Genomic DNA, 17,985 nt, shown 5'->3' on the forward strand with positions numbered 1-17,985 from the left:
TGCTAGTTATTAATTGGCAATGGTCTTTTCAATTGTGTCAATATGTTGTGGTCTTTATTGTGGTTCGCAACTCTTCTTCAGCTTTGTTTTTGTTTTGTTGCTATCTTTGTGAGCTTTTCGCTCTTTGTCAATTGTATACACCCGCACACGGCTTGTATGCCTTTTAATGTATTATTCTCTTTGATCGATCAAAAAAAAAAAAACAGAGCTATATTATTTATCAACTTCATAAGCATCTGGCGTCCTACTTCATAAGAAAAAAAAAAAAGAATTTTTCTTGATGGTTATATGCTGCAACGAACAAGAGAAGACGTTACATAGAAACAAAACAGAAAGGAAAATACTACTGTTGCTCTCTTCACAGTATCGGATTTACACGGGGATGGATAGTAGCATCCAAATCATGGCGCCCCAAGTAGCATCCACACCCTGTCCGGGCTCTATAGTGTGGCGTCACAGATTTAACCAGATATCAACTACAGAAGGCTTTCAGCATTTACACCCAGTAGAAACATCAAACATATGGTATTTTGTTCAACTTATAACAAGAAACTGAATTTCTTACTTGGGAGTTTCAACTAAATCATGAGTATCATCTCTTACAAAAACAATACGACCATGTTAAAAAAAAAAACAAGAAAGCTACAGCTTACATGTTCAAGCAGCTGGCATCCTACTTTTCATAAGCTAAAAAAAATAGAGTTACAACAGGCTTGATTACAAACCATTCCAGACAAAACCAAATAGTGTGCAAGAAACACAGAAACGTGACTGTTAAATTGGTAACCCAACCAGTTATATTTATCAACATCAATGGGAGTAGTTACTAGTAGCAGTGCTGCACTACCAAATAATAACAAACACAGCCCTAAGACCTGAAACAAAGAAGAGAGCTTCTAACTTTAATACCTACAAAAGCTGACGACACCAAGGGACTCTTAACCAGCAGTCTCAAAAATTGAATGCAGTCAAGACATTGTCCATCAAGTGCTGCTGGACAATATCAATCACGTTGTGAAGAAAGTCCAAATCTTCTTCCCAACCGAAACCTCACCAGGTTGCAGGTCAGACTCATTATCATCATCGTCAGTCTCACCGTCATCCTCGTCATCCCCCCTAACTTCACTTCCATACTCATCTCCTTCCTCAAGCTCGCCATAAATCTGAGTCCCTTCTGTTATGCTCATCTCCATATTCTCAACTAACCTCCTGGCATCATCAGCATTGCTACCATCATTGTTCCCCTCCGCCTGTAGTAAAGCAAATTAATATGAACCAACTGTAAAAAACCCACAACCCAAAAAAGAGGAACCTACACGAAATTTGAAATAAAAACACCAAACCAAGGTTTGATTCTTTACCCTGCTAATGACGAACTCCTGAGTTTCTGTTACACTCCTCAACGTGGTCACCTGCACCAGATGTGTGCTCTGGCCATTTTCACCAGCAACCTCCTTAACAGAGGGTAAAACTGCAGTTTCAGGTTCAGATGCTTCCACCTCAGCAATCTTGATACCGTCAGCTTCTTTCTTCTTGCCTTTAGTCTGATCTAGTGAAGATTGTGCTGCCGCTGCTTTGCTAGTTCTGTTCATCATTTGGAAACAACATTTACACAAGTTAATAACCGAGATTAAGGACAGATAAAAGTTATATAAACCTGGAAAATGAATTAATATACTTACTTTTTAGCTGGCCTGAGATTGTATCGTCTTCCACCAGGAGTTTGCAACTCTGGAGCGACTGTTTGCCGCCTCTTCCTACGGCCACCTGTTGTGACACTTTCAGAGCGAGTGTCATCGTCGCCTGCCTCTTGCTCACTGGTTGTGGTCTGCGCATGACTCCGCTTTTGCCCAATGGATATATCTCTTTGATGTTCCCCATACTGAGAAGAATTTTCCTTCGGCTCTAGGGGTTCCCCAAGGAAAACTCTGGCATCTTCGACGACTTCCTTTACAGAGCGCGTTCTCCTGACTCCAGGCTTCTTCCGACCTTTCCCCCTACCAATCTTCAGCTCTGACTGCTCCGAATCTTCTGGAATATCATGTCCTTTGTTCTCAATGTTGCTGTGTTCATCATCAGACATGGTAGGTTGATACTGTAGCTCTCTGATGCTCGTGGATGGCTCTGGAAGACTGGATCTGTTGTCTAATCCTTCAACTGCGTCAATGCCATCTTGCAGAGTGGGCAAAGGAGATTCTCCTGCTATTGCTTGAGAATCCTCCTCTTTTGTAGTTCCCTTCAGAGGGGACAAGTTCATTATCTTTTCGGTGCATTTTCGGAGCCAAGACATGCGCCCTCCTCCCGATGTGTTGAAACCAGAACCATGAACTGTACCATCTTCCAAATGATTTCCACCTAACCTGGGCAGAGGAACAGTCTCCACATCTTCCTGTAAAGCTAGGATCTCAGACTCACTGATCAGCTCTCCACAGTTCTTACAGCTCTTGTTCTTCTTAACAATTTCCTTGAATTGTTCACGTTGATCCTTGAGCCCCTTTATAAGGTTATCAAGCTTTTCAATGTCTCTCTGCATGTCTCGCCGCTGTTCCTCAAGATGCTGCTTGTTTGCAGCAATTTTCTCTCTCTCTTTTTCCATCCGAGTCCTTTCCAGCTTCATGTCTTCCATTTCCCTTTGAGCTACTTCCCTCAAGCGATTGATATTGTTAAGTTCACTCCCACTCTGCTCCTCAAAAACCCTTTCTCTGTTTCTTAATTCTTTTTCCATTTCTTCTTGCTGGTTTTGCATATTAACCTCCAACTCCCTTTTCCTCAGCTCAAAATCACGTAGCATATCTTCATGCTCAGCACGAGCTTTTTCAGATATAACTGATCGTTCATGCTCCATGTCAGCTTCGAAGGATTCTTTTTGCAGTCGAAGCAATTCCAATTCCCTCTGAACATATTCATGTGTTTCCAGCTTCTCTGTTTTCAGTCGTTCTTCTTCAGACTGCTTCAGTTTCTCCAATCGTTCCCTCTCCTCCCTGACCTGTTTCAGCTCTTTAGTAATCTCAGCTTTCTTTTCATCCAGTACTTCCCATTCCCGTTCAAAGTTCTCCTTGTCCTGCTTCAGACCCTCGTGCTCATTCAGAAGCAATTCTTCTTCACGCTTGCACTTAGCAATCTCATGTTTCAGTTCAGACTTCAGGCGCAGATGCTCTGTCCTCTCTTCTTCAGTTACTTTGAGTTTTTCTTCCTCTTCACACAGCCGCAGTTTTTCCACCTTAATCTCAGCCATGTTCTTCTCAAGATCAGCTATTAGATTTTGCATATTTTCTTTATCAACAGCCAGTTGTTTCTTTTCCTTCTCCAATTCCTTTTCCTGAGATTTGAAAGACTTCTCTTTCTCTTTCATCTCTTTCCACTTCAAATCAAGGTCTTTCTCCTTTTCCTTTAATTTCTCCATTTTCTTTTCTACTGCCTGCTCCCTTTTCCCTATCTTTTCTTCCATGTGGTGGATTTCAGCTTCTCTTTGCTCCACTGAGACAGCCTTGCTTTTCATTTCCTCAGCCAGAGACTTCATTTGTTGCTCCAATTCTAGCTCAAACTCACGTCTTCTAGTATCTAGATGGACGTTCTGCTCATCAACAAGCTTCTGAATCTCCACCTGTATACAGTACATATAAAGACTGTGAGGCTCTTGAATAATTGTATAGAAACATTACATAAATCAACAAAATTAAGGATGAACAAGACCAGGGAAAAATAGTAAAAAGGCCATTTAAGCGATTGACTACCACGATGTATGATTAAAGTTTGCAGACAGGGGTAAGACATTCACTACTAATGACCAGAGAGGTTGTCCCAGTTGCGAGCTGAGATCCGAATCTACAACTTGAAAAACAGCAAGGTCATTTGTAATAGGCATGACTTACTCTTTCTCGAGCGTTTAGCTTGTCCTCCAGAGCAAGCAGTTCCTTCTCTTTAATCTCTAGTTGTTCTTTGCTAGTGTCAGCTTCCTGCAAAAATGTTACAAAGAGAATGTCATTGAATGACAATGTGCATAAAACTACTACTGATGTCAAAGCTAATCAAAAGATAAGACAAACTTGACCATATAATAAGCAACTCACTTTTTCTTTACAAACTAATTCTGCCAGCCTAATGTCTAAATCCTCTTCTTTCTGTTTCAATCTTGAGGATTCTTTCTCAATCAGCTTTTGTATGTCATCGACATCCTTCTGTTTCTGCTTCAAGCTTCTGTCCATCTCATTTGCCCTCTCCTCCCTCTGATTGAGGATTCTTCTCCCATCTATCAGTCTATCCTCACGCTCTTGTAGGGTTCTTTCCCACTCACGCAGCTCTTCTCTTTGTTTAGCAATAGCTGCTTCATTCATTTCTCGCCTGTAAAGAACAAATCTAATTTGAGACACAAATGCTACAAAAAAAAAAATCTGCAAGAACAATCGGGATACGAATAAATTAAGAACATGCAGTCAATGACATACTCTGCATTTGACGACTGCCGTTCACTTCGAAGTGTACTTTCACGAGCCTCCACTTCTTTCAGTTTTCTTTCAATTTCAGAACTCTTTCGAGTAGCTTCAGCCAGTTTGGCATCAGCAGCATGCAATTTTGCTTCCACTTCCAGAGATTTTTCCTCAAGGCTAGCAACTAAAGCATGTGCTTCAGTCATCTTTAAGTCAGCATTATACTTGGTTTCTGCACTCTCCGCACGCATCTCACGTAGAGCCTTTTCAAGCTGCATCGATCAAAACTTCAAAAGATGAGAAACAACAAAAAAGTACAAGACTCTCATCAGAGACAAGTCTTTCGTTTCCTCGGCAAACAAATTAAATATTTGAACATTCTTGTCGAACTAAAAATTTTCATATAGCGAAACAAAAGGAGGTTATGGAGAAACTAAGAAATTTATTAGCGCTAGAAAGAAGTAAAACTTACATCATCTACACATTGTTTCTGAACCCCCAACGCATTTCTCAAATTCTCTTCACGTCTTTCCACTTCAGAAATTGAGATGAGATGACTAGATTGCTCTCTTTTCAAGCACTCCTGCACTTCTGCCAAAACTTCCCTGACTTCATCATACTGTGAAGTCCATTCTTTCTTTTCGATCAAAAGAAGCCCCATGTTGTATTGATATTCAAATAGCTGATGCACATTGAAACAAAAAATGTTAAGAATCTATCATGATATACAACAACCACTACAATATAATTTCACTTTCATCTTTAGTGACAACACCCATTTTTTTTACATGTGGAAATCGTTGCCCATTAATCAGTAAACACATTACTCCAGACATTCTATACATGGAGACCTAATTAAGGATAAAAATCAAACCCTACCTGAAAAAAAATCATGTCTGTAACTTGTTAGCCTTCCACTATAATTCTAACAAATTGTAACCTAAATCCATAATATACAGATTTCATGAGACTTTATTAAGGTATTCCCAAATTTCACTAGAAAAAACCCTAATTTCACAACTACACAGTTCAGTTTTTAAGTACAAAAAGGAAAACTTTTTCCTACAAATTTAAGATAAGCAGTACAAGAAGTCCTAATTATTGAGGAATCATACCTCTTTTTCGAGTTTAGAAACCCTTTCGATTAGTGCTGCTCGATCCTTTTTCTCCAAAGAAGCTTCATCTAACAACCCCGCTTCTTTAAACCTCCTCCATACCTCCATATCCCCATCGCCATCAACACCACCACCACCACCATTCTCTCCTAAGAAATTCACAGGCGGTGGTGTAATACCTTCAGAAAAATTAGAACTTTTCCCCCTTGAATCAGATTTTCTAGGGTTTTGAACAGTTGAAGAACCACCATTCTTGTGTGGTGTTAGTGACCAATTATTCACTTTCCTCTGCGGTGTAAACATCACGACGAACTCTGCAGAAATATTACTCTACTGTGTTCAGATTTTGCCTTCATTTGAAAGAAAAATCAAGAACTGTAACCCTAATTTCCCAAACTCAAACCTTTTCTTCTTCTTTCAAACCCTAATTCAAAAAAAAAAAAAAAATCTACCCGAGATGAAACCCTAACACCGGATTGAGAAACCCGTAGATGAAGAAATCTCTGTTTCTCTCTTCTCTCTCTGTCTTAACACTCTGTAAATCCTTTTCTTTTGGTCTTTCAAAAATAACGCAGTGAGTTCCTTTATTTCTATATAGTTGAGTTAAGTTACAAATGTGCCCTTAGTTATTGTGAAGTTTCTTTCCGTTACGCAGGTATTTCGGTAATTTGGATTGTTTCCGCTTTACGATTACCACGTGCTCTTCTTATAAATCGACACGCAAAGACATAAATGCCCATGAAGGTATGCACGAATTTGGGAGGATTACGAATAAACGGTGAGTGTGTTTTTGTAATATGATTTAGGTTTTTGATGAAGTATGATTGGGTGTAAAGAATATACCGAAGGCTAATGCCTCGGTGTCCGTCAGGATGTGCTTATACTTTTGTGGGGTGGGGGGGATTTTTATTTTTATTACTATATATTTTTGAAAGTTATTTTTGCTTGGTGGAGGGTGGAGACAAGATAAGAACGAAGGGTTAGCTGGAGTTGCACTCCACAAGCTCTTGTCTGCACCTGCTGGATTTGAAGAAGAATACAGAGTTGCATGATGTGGATTTTGGATTTGTTATTTTCCGGTGGAATTTGAAGTTGAAAAACAACGGGGCCAAAGTTTTTGGAAAGAATTTGTGGACTTACTCTGACCAGAGAAGTCAATAATTGTCAACACTAGAAATTACGTATCAAAAACAAAAACGTCCCTACAAATGGAGTCCTGCGACTCCTGCCACTGTGGACGCAGTGGAGGAAACCAAAAGTGCAGATGAAAACAGAGAAAGCATCATTCTTTTTTTTACTTTATACAAAGAATTTGGATAAGGTTGCATATGAAATAAGATGCATGGCTGCTAATAGGTACCAAATTGTTTGGGGATGTACCAATACTGGATTAGGACAAAACATTCTCAAGTCTTGTATTGGTACACTCCAAGCAATTTGGTACCCTTATTAGCAATGTTGAAGATGCTGGGTTTAGCTGTGCGGAAATGGGATAGGACAAAACAGTCACAATAAATAGTTCAAGTCTATGGAACATGGATAATAAATAGAGAAGGTGTCCTTAGTCCTTGCAACTAGTTAAGTAGTTATGCAGAAAACACGATAATTTGGCCCTCAGACTCACATTTGCAATTTGTCATTACTCATTGCGATTTAATCGACAACAATGCTAATAACAAAAATTCTGGACAGACCGTCATGTTAGAATACCTAAAAACCACACGGATACAAAAAAAAAACCTTATTATTCCCAAAAGGTTGGATCCACCTTTCTATCAATGTGTCTGTGCGGTTTTTGAATGGCTCAAATAGAGGATCCGTCCAGAACCACTTCTAACGGGATATCAGTTTACAAAGCAGACTAGAGATGTTTTATCGTATATAACAACCATTACATTACTAGAAGTGGCTTTTTAGGTTCTTGCTCTGGTTTCAGTTCCATATGGGGATGATCCAATCCTAGGATAGGGCATTAACCTTTTTGGGGAGCCGATCCGTCGTAATAATCAGTTTTTTCGAAGTAGCTGCAATTTAATCGGCTGGTCTTGAATCAGCTGCTAGAGAATAGGTTTGCTGTTGTTACGATTGCCTCGTGGATTGGGACTCGCAAGATATGAGCATACCCTCTTTAAGTAATTCCACCATTTTTGACATGGTGGAAGGAATCTAATGGGAGACTGACTAGTGGATGTACCTAAATTGCACAATGGAAATGAAATGTCCAACGAATAGAAAGACATGGGCCATGCGCATAAACAAAAATGTTTCTTATTACTTGAAGAAGTAATTCTTTTTATGAGTGTGAGAATCAATTTTTCCATTCTAAACTTAATTATTAGAATTAGAGCAATCACAAGGCTTTGGCTCTTTTCCTCTATACTTCAGCAGAATTTAGTGAGCCCCATAGGGCCATCTCTGTTACTAGTATACAAAAAGATGACAATACTTTTGATGAATTTAGCCGTTATCAATTCCAACTTTTCTTCATACAAATTGTCTCATCATGTTGTTGTCATAAAAAAGAAGGGAAAAAAAAGTCTCATTGTTTTTCTCTTTGGACGTAAGGAGCTTTATAGCGCATTTGGATACACATCTAGACATTATTTTTTAGACATTATTTTTTGACTTATAGAAGCAAAAAAGTCGGCAGTACTTCTCAGAAGTAAAAAAGTAAATAAGTTAAACAATTTCAAAATGACTTCCCGAAGCAGAAAAGTAAATTTTTTATGAAGCAAAATGTGTTTTTCTTCTGACTTCTGCTTCTAGATTATCCCAACACGAGTTTAGATTAACGGTGAGTCTCCGTCAAGGTTTTTTTTAAACTATCCTCGCCATGTCTTCAAGTCGACAGTCTTGAAGCTTGTTAAGGAGCAGAATAACAAAGCCAGGTTGTCAAGATGCCAAACCATGGTCTCATGGAGGAGGAATATATGACAGCTTTGCATACAAATAACCCTTGTATATCAAGGTTGGTGCACCTACCTTTTCCTGTTTAGGGCACCCACGTCTGTCTATAAGGCCTTCCGTTCCATTTAAATATAAATGACCCATGGGTTTTAATGCTATAATAATTTCCCCCACCATGATCTCTGACAGGATTTTCAAAAGGAGAAAACCAAGGTGATCATTCTCACCACTCGCCAGTAACAACTGTTATTTGCCGGCATATCTGAAAAACATAGACACTAAACGTTGACAGGTCAATGATATCATCACCCAATGACTTTACCATCCTAAGTATTATTTGAGCAATAATCCTACGGAAAAGATGTTGAATAGCTCCGCATGTTCACCCATACAAAGAAAAAAGGAAATTCTTTACAGCATTTGGCTAATTCAATATGGAACCCACAGACAAAGGTGATGCAATATACCACACTGAGAGATGGCTCCTCCAGCTCCTTCACAACGACCAGTCACTATAAACTTTTCTAAGGTGACTAATTCCAAGGAGTGGCCACAGATAGTTTTTACACTAGTTAGATTTTTTCCACTCTAATCAAATATTTTTTTTAAAAGAAAACAAGGCCTGATTGGATATACAAATCGAGCACAAGTTTTTGTCCTGACATCATGAAATTGGCAGAAAGGAAGTGCAAGCATTCTAGAATTTAGATAGGCGATAATATACTAGGACAGTCAACATCGTTATTTTATAAGATTTGCCAACCCTTTGTCTACAAGCAAAATGTATACTGTATATAATAACTCATATTCTAATCTATACATAACTTATAAGAGCGGTATTTCCTTACGAATACAATAGTCAGAAGAATGATAAAGACAGCGAGATTAGGCCGTTTACCATTAAAGGCTCTTAGGTTTCACCTAAAACTAGAGACACCTCCAAGTTTTCACTGCCCCTTTGGATCTTCAGCAAGACTTTATCACCCACACTGTAGTCGTCTAGCACCTTTGATAATTCCGCTTTGTTTCTTACCTGCCAACCAAATGGGAGAAACAAGGAATGAAACTTGAAAGACACGATCCGAGAAGGGATTGTAAGATCCAGATTACAGATTTCCTCTTTGAGATAAATATTTTATTAGCTCATATCTAAAGTAAAGAAGCTGCAAGAATCAATTAAAGATGATGCTTTATCCACCCTTTCAACTTGAAAGTATGCCTTTCTTTCTAAACTTTCTTTAAAACATTATTATCATTTCCAACCTGGTCGTTCAGTTTACCACATACTATGTACATAGTATACAAGCAACCAAAGAATCAACTTTTTTATTTTAATTATGATGAGAAAGAGACTGCTTACAGGTTTATCGTCAACTGCGACAATAATATCCCCAAGTACTATATTACCAGCAAAACCCCTGGAGGTTGAAACTAGCCCAGCCTTGGCTTCTGGACTATTTCCTGGTACCTACACACACCGAAAACTATAGTGAGCACACGTGTACAATAACAGATCAATTGTGATAATGAGACTAGAGAGTAAGTGGTGCAAGGTGTACGTGTAGAATAAGAGCTCCATTTCGAACATTTAACTGGTTGGCAAGCACGTCCGGAGCTATCTCCACATTCAAACCAGCCCTAACAACCTAAAATCAATCCGCACACTTCAACGTATGTGGGTGGTATAGGAAGAGCAAAAACCAACGTTGCTACTATAACTTGACATTATTTAATATAAATCAAACTCAGACTCTGTAGTTATACGTTAGCAACAAAAGTGGCAAGCAGAGAAGGAATATGTAAAAAGAGAATACTTTGCCAAACTGGATCAACTGAGGTACTATCTTTAGTACTGTTGAGGAGGCGATCGCAAATCCAACACCAGCAGAGGTACCTGCCATAATCAACCAAAACCGAAGACGAAAAGATTACTCACGCTCTTACAGAAAAACCGTTCATTCAAATGTATAACTCGGACGCCACTGCCTGATGCAATACTATATGTAGCCATTAACTGCCTGAAGTCTCAGCAAATTGGGATTGTTGTTCGTCAACTAGGTAAGAGGTAGGCCTTTTTGACCTTTACTTATTTTCTGATCAGAGAACATATCGCAAAAGCCACGAGGCTAGGAATATAGAAGTAACTACTACACATAATAGGGCAATACAAAGTTAACCATCTCAATGGAGTTCTTTTGGCACACACCAAACAAAGGAAGGCAGTAACAATACCAGCCTGCAAAATGGTACCAGTAAAAGTCGAGGCGCCAAGCAAATTTTGGCCTAGTAAACTAAGCAAACAGTATGCCAGCAGAAATCCCCAGACCCCAAACCTGGAACCCACTTAACTCCATTTGGCAAATGTAACTGATAAAAGGACTGTGTAAAGAAGACAGCGGAGATCAGGTCATTCGATCGGCATTACTTTGCAGGGTTTACTACTGCTACTTGAACTTTTCCGCCTAATTGGATACTCACAAGGAATTAAGTCACTTCCTGTTCTACTTATGAAAAGAACAAAAATGGGACATTAAGAGCACATCCATGTAGTTACCTGTTTGAGTATATATTGCAGTGTTAATCCCAATTAAATTTCCTTTAGAGTCGAGTAGGGGGCCTCCGCTGCCAAGATTACAACAGAAGTAAGATAACAGGAGTCAGTTCGTTAATGCAAACAAGCTCAGATCGAGTTTAACTAAACTTAAGAAAGAACTGTGGGACAAAAGTACTTCAATTTAGCACTGAACCAAACGATTATAAAAGAAGCTCGGTCAGAAGTTCATCATTCTAAATCTGATCAATAGGTAGAGCAACAATTTATCCCAGAAAATAAGGAATCTTGTAGAATATCACAGGAGTTCGTCTGATAATAACACGGGAATTCGTCGGATAATTTTATAGATTTGGTTTACCCGATTATGGTTATCAGACTGCTTATCACACTCCAACAATAAAAACCAAGATCCTAGACAAACCTGTTACCAGGATTGATGGCTGCATCTGTCTGAATTCCGCCACTGATTGTAACTCCAGCTTGGCTGTTAATTTCTCTATTTAGTCCACTAATAACTCCAACTGTCAGAGTGTGATCAAATCCAAATGGGTTTCCGATCGCTAAACACTGCTGGCCAACTTTTAGATCAGAAGACTGTCCCACCTTAATTGGCCTCAGAAGATCTTTAGGGGCTTCAACCTAGTACGCCAAAAATAACGAAACTTGTTACAACTGTAAACCAAAAGGCAGATACTTTTGTCTTTTCAGATAGTAAGTCTTGTACATGTACTCCATTTACACAATCTCCCGTTTATATTCAACAAGAGAATAATGTTATTAATACTAATAACAAGCACAGTGTGCTTGGTTGACAGGATCATTTACAAGCACAACAAGTAAATACCTGTAAAACGGCGAGATCTTTGTCACGGTCTGCACCAATTAGCTTGCCCTCAAAGTTCTTTTGCACCCTTCCGAGAAACAAACACAATCAAGAAGATTGGATACCACAATAAAGGATCCAACTCATATATCAAAGGAATATCTAAATACCGCGGTTGCGTTTCAGCAATCAGCGTAGAGCATCGAAACCTCACCCATCAGACGCAAGAATATTGACTCGGGCAACAACTTGACCAGGGGCAGGATTTCTTGAAAGAGCGTTGCCAACAACTGGACAGGAAGAATAACATAACTACATCATTGAGTTACCATCTGAAGTATTCTGGTTCTACCATCAGTTAAAAAATGCGAAGAAACAGACGAATCTATTAAAAGGAACGAAATGGTTTTGCCACACCAGCGACCACAAAGACAACGACGAACTAGTTCTTACCATGATAGTTTGTAACTATATGTCCTTGTTCATCCCAAATTACTCCTGAACCATTTCCTTCAGGAACCTGGGCACATGTGTAGTAAATGAATAATCAATACCAATAGGATTACAGGCACGAGAGGCTGGTATAAGAACTTAAAGTAACTAATGTGTCATTGAACCCAAACAGTTTCTAAACTAAGATTTCAAAATACTCAAAGACCTAATCCACTGGATTGTAATAACTCATGCCATCATTACCTCGACAACACCTGTCATATTTAGTTGAGGACGCAATGTTACATCAAAGATATTCACAACAGAATACGTATTCTTTTCGAAGAGACCAACAATTCTTTCCTGCCACGCAGATCAAAAAATTTCAGCTGAAGTAAACATATACATTATTAAAAAAGAAAAGAACACTTCAAAACCAATGAAGAAAACAAATGGCATGTACATGTTTGGAGTATTAACCTCAGCAGGGAATAGCTCCCCAGATGGGATAACAGGTGGAGTCACTTGTTCAATGGTTAACGATGGATTTCCCAAAGCAATGGCTGCCAATTGAATGTTCACAAAATTACATCAGAAGCATAATGTGAAATGAAAACCAAGTTGTAATAGTAGCTACTTAAACGACCGAAAAAACATGAATAAACGATAATCAGAATGATGAACAGAGCTTAATAGTGCGAACCTGAGAAGTAGTACCTTGAAGGCTTGAACTATTAGAAACAAAATAAACCAAAGGACTAGCAAATAACATTCTCCTTGTTGTAAAAGGAATTAATTCACTCAAATCTTTGCCACTACTATCTTCATTTAGCCTTTGAACAGAAGTGGGTTTTGAAGAAACACTGCTAGTAGAGCTATTAGATGATTCAATTTCTCTTTCAGAACAAAATGAAGAAACTCCATCAAAACATGCTTTTCTTCTACCAAAACGTCTGGGAATGACAAATTGATGAGAATTTGGAAGTGAGTTGCTGAGTATTACATGCATCATTTGTATATGAAATCCAGATTAAATGTTGCAAGAGAGAAGCATTAGAAGAAGCTGAGGTATGGTTAGGGTTTTTCTGTTAAATCAAACAACGTTATCCATGGAGTAATAAGCATTTCTGAGCTCTACCTCCATTCCTTTGATATGGGTTAACTCTAATTACTTAGGGCTAGTACAATGGCCCTTAGCTATCCCCAATGTGAAGCCAAAGGGATATGGGTCTCAAGCCAATCTCACTATGGGCTGCTTCATCCCTTAGCGGAAAATATTTTGAACACGCACTGCGCATTCAAAGTTTGAACCCGCACCTCCATAGCCGCCGGATTAATTAGATATAACATCATCGGATTTTAAACCTAACCATAGTTACTTCACGAATTTTCACTAATCTACGTATTTTTGGAAAATATTTCACACATTTTCAGTTAATTTTAGGAGACCCTATTTATCTTTCGTTATTTATTTTGCCCATGTCAAAAACTTCAAACGAATTCATCCACCAATCAACATATGATTATTCTTTTTATTGTTAACAAAGTGATTCTACAAAGCCATTTTCTCTTTTTCATTGTGCTAGCAGCCTAGCACTAAAAAAACTTGATTAAACCATTTGATTCATCCCCTGTGTGATGGTAGATAGATGCTAGAATGGCATCACAGGGTTTCAAATTTAAGAATCTGATCTAATGCTAGAACTTTTGCTCCCTAATCAAAATTGCATCATTTAGAACTTTATCAATAATCTAAAACACAATTATCAATAATCTAAAACACAGTAAAATTCTTCTTTCTGTCCATTATTTCTTTTGCCTGATGATGAGATCTTTGTTTTTGAAGTGACTCAGTGAGCTTTGCATAATGAAATCAAGATGGTTAACTTGATCGTCTTCATCTTCCACAGAGCTTTCTAAGATAATAATCCAGTGACTCATCATTTTCGATCTGGGTGATTGTTCATGAAAATTAGGCCATTATCAGATAGTGCAATTATGCCCAAAAACGAAGAAAAGAAAAATTGAATTCGAAAAGACTAGTTAAGAAGTAAGTTGAACCCACCACTTAAAGATCAGTTTGAGCATCCCAGACAATGATATCACTGACTAGATTTTAAAAGGTTTGGGTAATTGAATTTGTCGTCATCACCTGATTGCCGGATTTTGGCGCCCAAAGGTAGAAAGCATTGGTATTTGTCAAAAGCTAAAGATTTGTAATATTATAGTTAAAAATCAGGAAGTATAACTACAGCTAAGTTTGAAAGTTGATGATGTCACATCTTACGAATCAAACGGCAACAGAGGTGCGGGTTCAAACTTTGAATGGGCAGTGCGCGTTCAAAATATTTTCCTCCCTTAGCTTAGCTACCGTGTAAACAGTATCAAACGGGTATTAAGTATCCGTTTAAGTCAATACTTCGACTTGACTAATGTTTCTGGAGCATAGACATCTAAGAGGCGCACGGATTTCCCACTTCTACTTCTTCACTCTTGTTCCGCTTTGATTGTTTCCTTCCTCCATCGTGTTTCCTTAACATACTCCAAAATATTTGCACTGTGTTAATAGATATAGTTTTCTTACATCTTAATTGAAGAACTTCCTCATCAACTTCCCTGAATATACCTTGCACACGATCCTTCTTCAACCTGGCTTCCATTTTGGGTTTTTTAGTTCCGATAGGCCTTGCTGATACTTGTAATTCCAACGAGTCTCTCCATTAGGAATTACTTCAACCCCATCTTCGACTGGTACAAAGTTATGATGACTGTCAAACATGACAATATTTTGTGCAACAATAAGCTGATAATCAAAGCCATAGAGTTTCAGTCTCAACAATTCATACCAAGCATCAAACTTGAATGGTTGCCCTGTTTGATTCTGAAATTTCTCTCGAGCATCTCGTGTCTAAATATTATGTTTCAAAAAATAAGTTACTTACTAATATCACCAAACGGATAAAACTGAAAAATGGTCCAACTTACTAAATCTTCACGTGAAGCACCGCTTTTAGCTTGCCGATATATAGCGTTAAGAATTTACACGAATTCTCTAGTCTTTTTTGATTACTTTCATCTTTCTTTTTAAGGCACTGGGATCAATTCCATTAGGATTGTCGTTCTTCTCGACGAATATTTGATGAATACGTTCGCATAAAAGAGCGTTTTTTTGTTGTGCACCAACAATTTCATCACAACTCACATAAATGCATGCAAAGGTAAGATCAATTTCTTCTCTTTGAACAAAATTATAAACCATTTTGAATGAAACTAAAATATAAGAACTTGAGTAGTTAAAGATAAAATATCAAAGAAGTATAGTAAAAAAAGATATAAAGACTCAATTAATCAATTTATTGGGTCAAGATTGAATTTAGAATTAGAGTTACCTTATATAGAGATTTTTCTCAAATTTTGGAAAAAATTACTGTTGAGATCTGACGACCAAGAAAAAATAGTCGTTGAGAATGATGTATGGTTGAGATCGGGTGTGAGTGGAGGGTAAACAAGAAAACATCAAACAAATAAAATTTACTAAACGGATACTCAGTTACCCTGTAAAAAGTTACGGAAACTGAGTATCTGTTTCAACTGAAATACGGAAATTGAGTTTCTGTAAAGTGAAAAAGAAAACAGAAACTCAGTATTCGTGTCATTTCCCTTCTCTACAAAGTGTATCAGATGTGTCTAACTTTTAAGTATAGGTAAGGGATATCGCTGCACGAAAGACCATAGTGGTTGGATTTTACTATAAATAGGGGATAGTTAAGGAAAATCCCTCTCCATAGTGCTAGCCCTTAAGGCAAGAAAGAGGAAGGAATATTTTGAGGTGTTATTATATTATATTATATATCTTTTTAGATAACAAATGGTAACTATTTAGAAAGAAAAAAAATCCCAAACCATGGCACGTATATAATAGATGTTTGTGAACTTCATATCTCTGAAAACCTTTTAAAACACACACATAATGGATATAAAAATGAATATTAAATTATATATATATATATATATTATACTAACAACATATTCCATTTTGATTATTGGAAATCTACAATCCGATTAAGAGGTAATCTGATTACAAATCGAAAATTCATTGCTCGGTTTGTTACGAAGTACCTTAATACCCTTAAATATATATAGACTCAAATCAATTTTAGAAAAATCAAAAGTTGAATCTTTCATTAGAATACACAATCGAGGGATATGCCAAATAGGGTATGAATTACATAATTAATATTTTCATCCAATAGTTCATGTTAAGGGGTGTTTTTTAGATGCGGAAATACTAAAATACCATTTAAAACAAATAAAAACTAAATCTAAAAACCTAAATCTATTCTTCTCATATCCCCATTCCCTTTTAACTTCTTCTCCTTCTCTTCTGGTTCCTCTCTTTGATATTTTTTTTCTCCATCGTCGATTTCAACATGGTTTCATCGTTGCTTTAAAAATTTCTTCGACGATTAATAGATAAACATGACTCCTTGAAGGAAAACTAATCATCAATTTATTTTAAAAGAACTAGTTTAGGTTAGAATCAAAAATTGGAAATGAAAATTTTCAGTTTCAGTTAATACGGGCATTGTTCTCATCATGAATACAATGACGGTTTTACGTACCGGCATAATTTTAGTATGAACACCATGGAGTATGCCGGTGTTGTTTTCAGTGGCATGGCCAGAGTTGCACGTTGCAATGTTGCGGGACTTGACTTTAAGCGCAAGATGCGAGTGTGTGTGCATCACAAGCATTCCAAAGCGTATGAGAAAGTTAGATACGGTTATAAAGGAGCTTTGTAACCGAGTTTGGCATAGCCTAACCGTCTGGGACAAGTGTGGCGTCGCTGTGAAGGCCAGCACTAAAGTTAGCAGTTAAAAGTAGAACTGGCGGTTAGGGAACTGCCCATGGACAGATGGTTGTTGATGGGGCGTGCAAGTGAGTTGCATACGGATTGGCCCTGGTTTCTTGGCATTATAAATAGCCAGAGAAGCCTTACAAATCAGTTGTTCACGAGTTCAATAGTTCGAGTGTTGAGGAACCATATTGCAATAGAGAGTGAGTTTGTTGTAGGCTTAGAGAATAAGCTTGTAAAGTCCATTGGTTGGACGATTTTGTATCTTCCCCTTAAGCTAATAAAAGTGAGTTGTTGGCTTATACGTTTGGCTTTGGTTTACTGTTGATTTGATTATACTCCCCCAATTCTGTGACGAATAAACATGGCAAGAACCTCTTTATAGTATGGGCTACATTGTTTGGTAGAGAAAATCTGAGTAAGAATTCTGTTGCATACTCTTGGTAGAGTTGGCTGATTGCATTGGCGCAATCTTATAAGGCTGAAATACAAGTGGGTGATAAGAGATCATTGAACCATCGTATTGTCACGCCTTCAAATTGCTTGGAGCATTTGAAGGCGTGATAATACGGGTATCAGAGCACAGATTGCTCTGTTTTAGCTTTGTGTTGGAAGATTTTCTCTGTTTTGCTCGAGTTTAGTTGCTGAAATTGCAAGAGATAATGTCTGGTAATAAGAGTACGTTGGATGCCTTAACTGATAGGGTAGCGGACTTGGAATACAAGATTGGAGATGAGGTGCGTCATCCTAACAATGCCAATCATAATGCAACGGTGTTGGCTCGCATTCAGACTCTTGATGAGTACGATGCTGATATGCTGGAGTCAAACCAAGAAGCAACTAAGAAGCATATTGATTTGGAAGGCCAAATC

The 17,985-nt window shown here is 37.9% G+C and overlaps 1 protein-coding gene and 1 pseudogene across 1 annotated transcript; both read right to left on the minus strand.

Moving 5' to 3' along the window:
• Positions 1–572: 572 nt before the first annotated feature.
• LOC113281630 (protein CROWDED NUCLEI 1-like) lies at positions 573–6,102 on the minus strand. The gene is made up of 8 exons (XM_026530417.1): positions 5,543–6,102; positions 4,900–5,109; positions 4,446–4,699; positions 4,071–4,341; positions 3,873–3,956; positions 1,683–3,604; positions 1,362–1,584; positions 573–1,250 (listed from the first exon to the last, which is right to left on the minus strand). The coding sequence occupies exons 1-8, from the start codon at positions 5,843–5,845 to the stop codon at positions 1,008–1,010; spliced, it is 3,510 nt and encodes a 1,169-aa protein (XP_026386202.1). The 5' UTR covers positions 5,846–6,102; the 3' UTR covers positions 573–1,007.
• A 3,066-nt stretch (positions 6,103–9,168) lies between these two features.
• LOC113281631 lies at positions 9,169–13,449 on the minus strand (annotated as a pseudogene).
• Positions 13,450–17,985: the final 4,536 nt, after the last annotated feature.

Source organism: Papaver somniferum, chromosome 5, assembly GCF_003573695.1.
Source record: "Papaver somniferum cultivar HN1 chromosome 5, ASM357369v1, whole genome shotgun sequence".
In the NCBI taxonomy this organism is placed as follows: domain Eukaryota; kingdom Viridiplantae; phylum Streptophyta; class Magnoliopsida; order Ranunculales; family Papaveraceae; genus Papaver; species Papaver somniferum.

Excerpts from the sequence above, each read along its gene's own strand:
- LOC113281630 (XM_026530417.1), bottom strand. The coding sequence starts at position 5,845 with ATGTTTACACCGCAGAGGAAAGTGAATAATTGGTCACTAACACCACAC. Across the intron at positions 3,957-4,070 it reads AATTAGTTTGTAAAGAAAAA|GAAGCTGACACTAGCAAAGA; the intron begins GTGAGTTGCTTA and ends ACATTTTTGCAG. Across the intron at positions 3,605-3,872 it reads AGCTAAACGCTCGAGAAAGA|GTGGAGATTCAGAAGCTTGT; the intron begins GTAAGTCATGCC and ends TACTGTATACAG.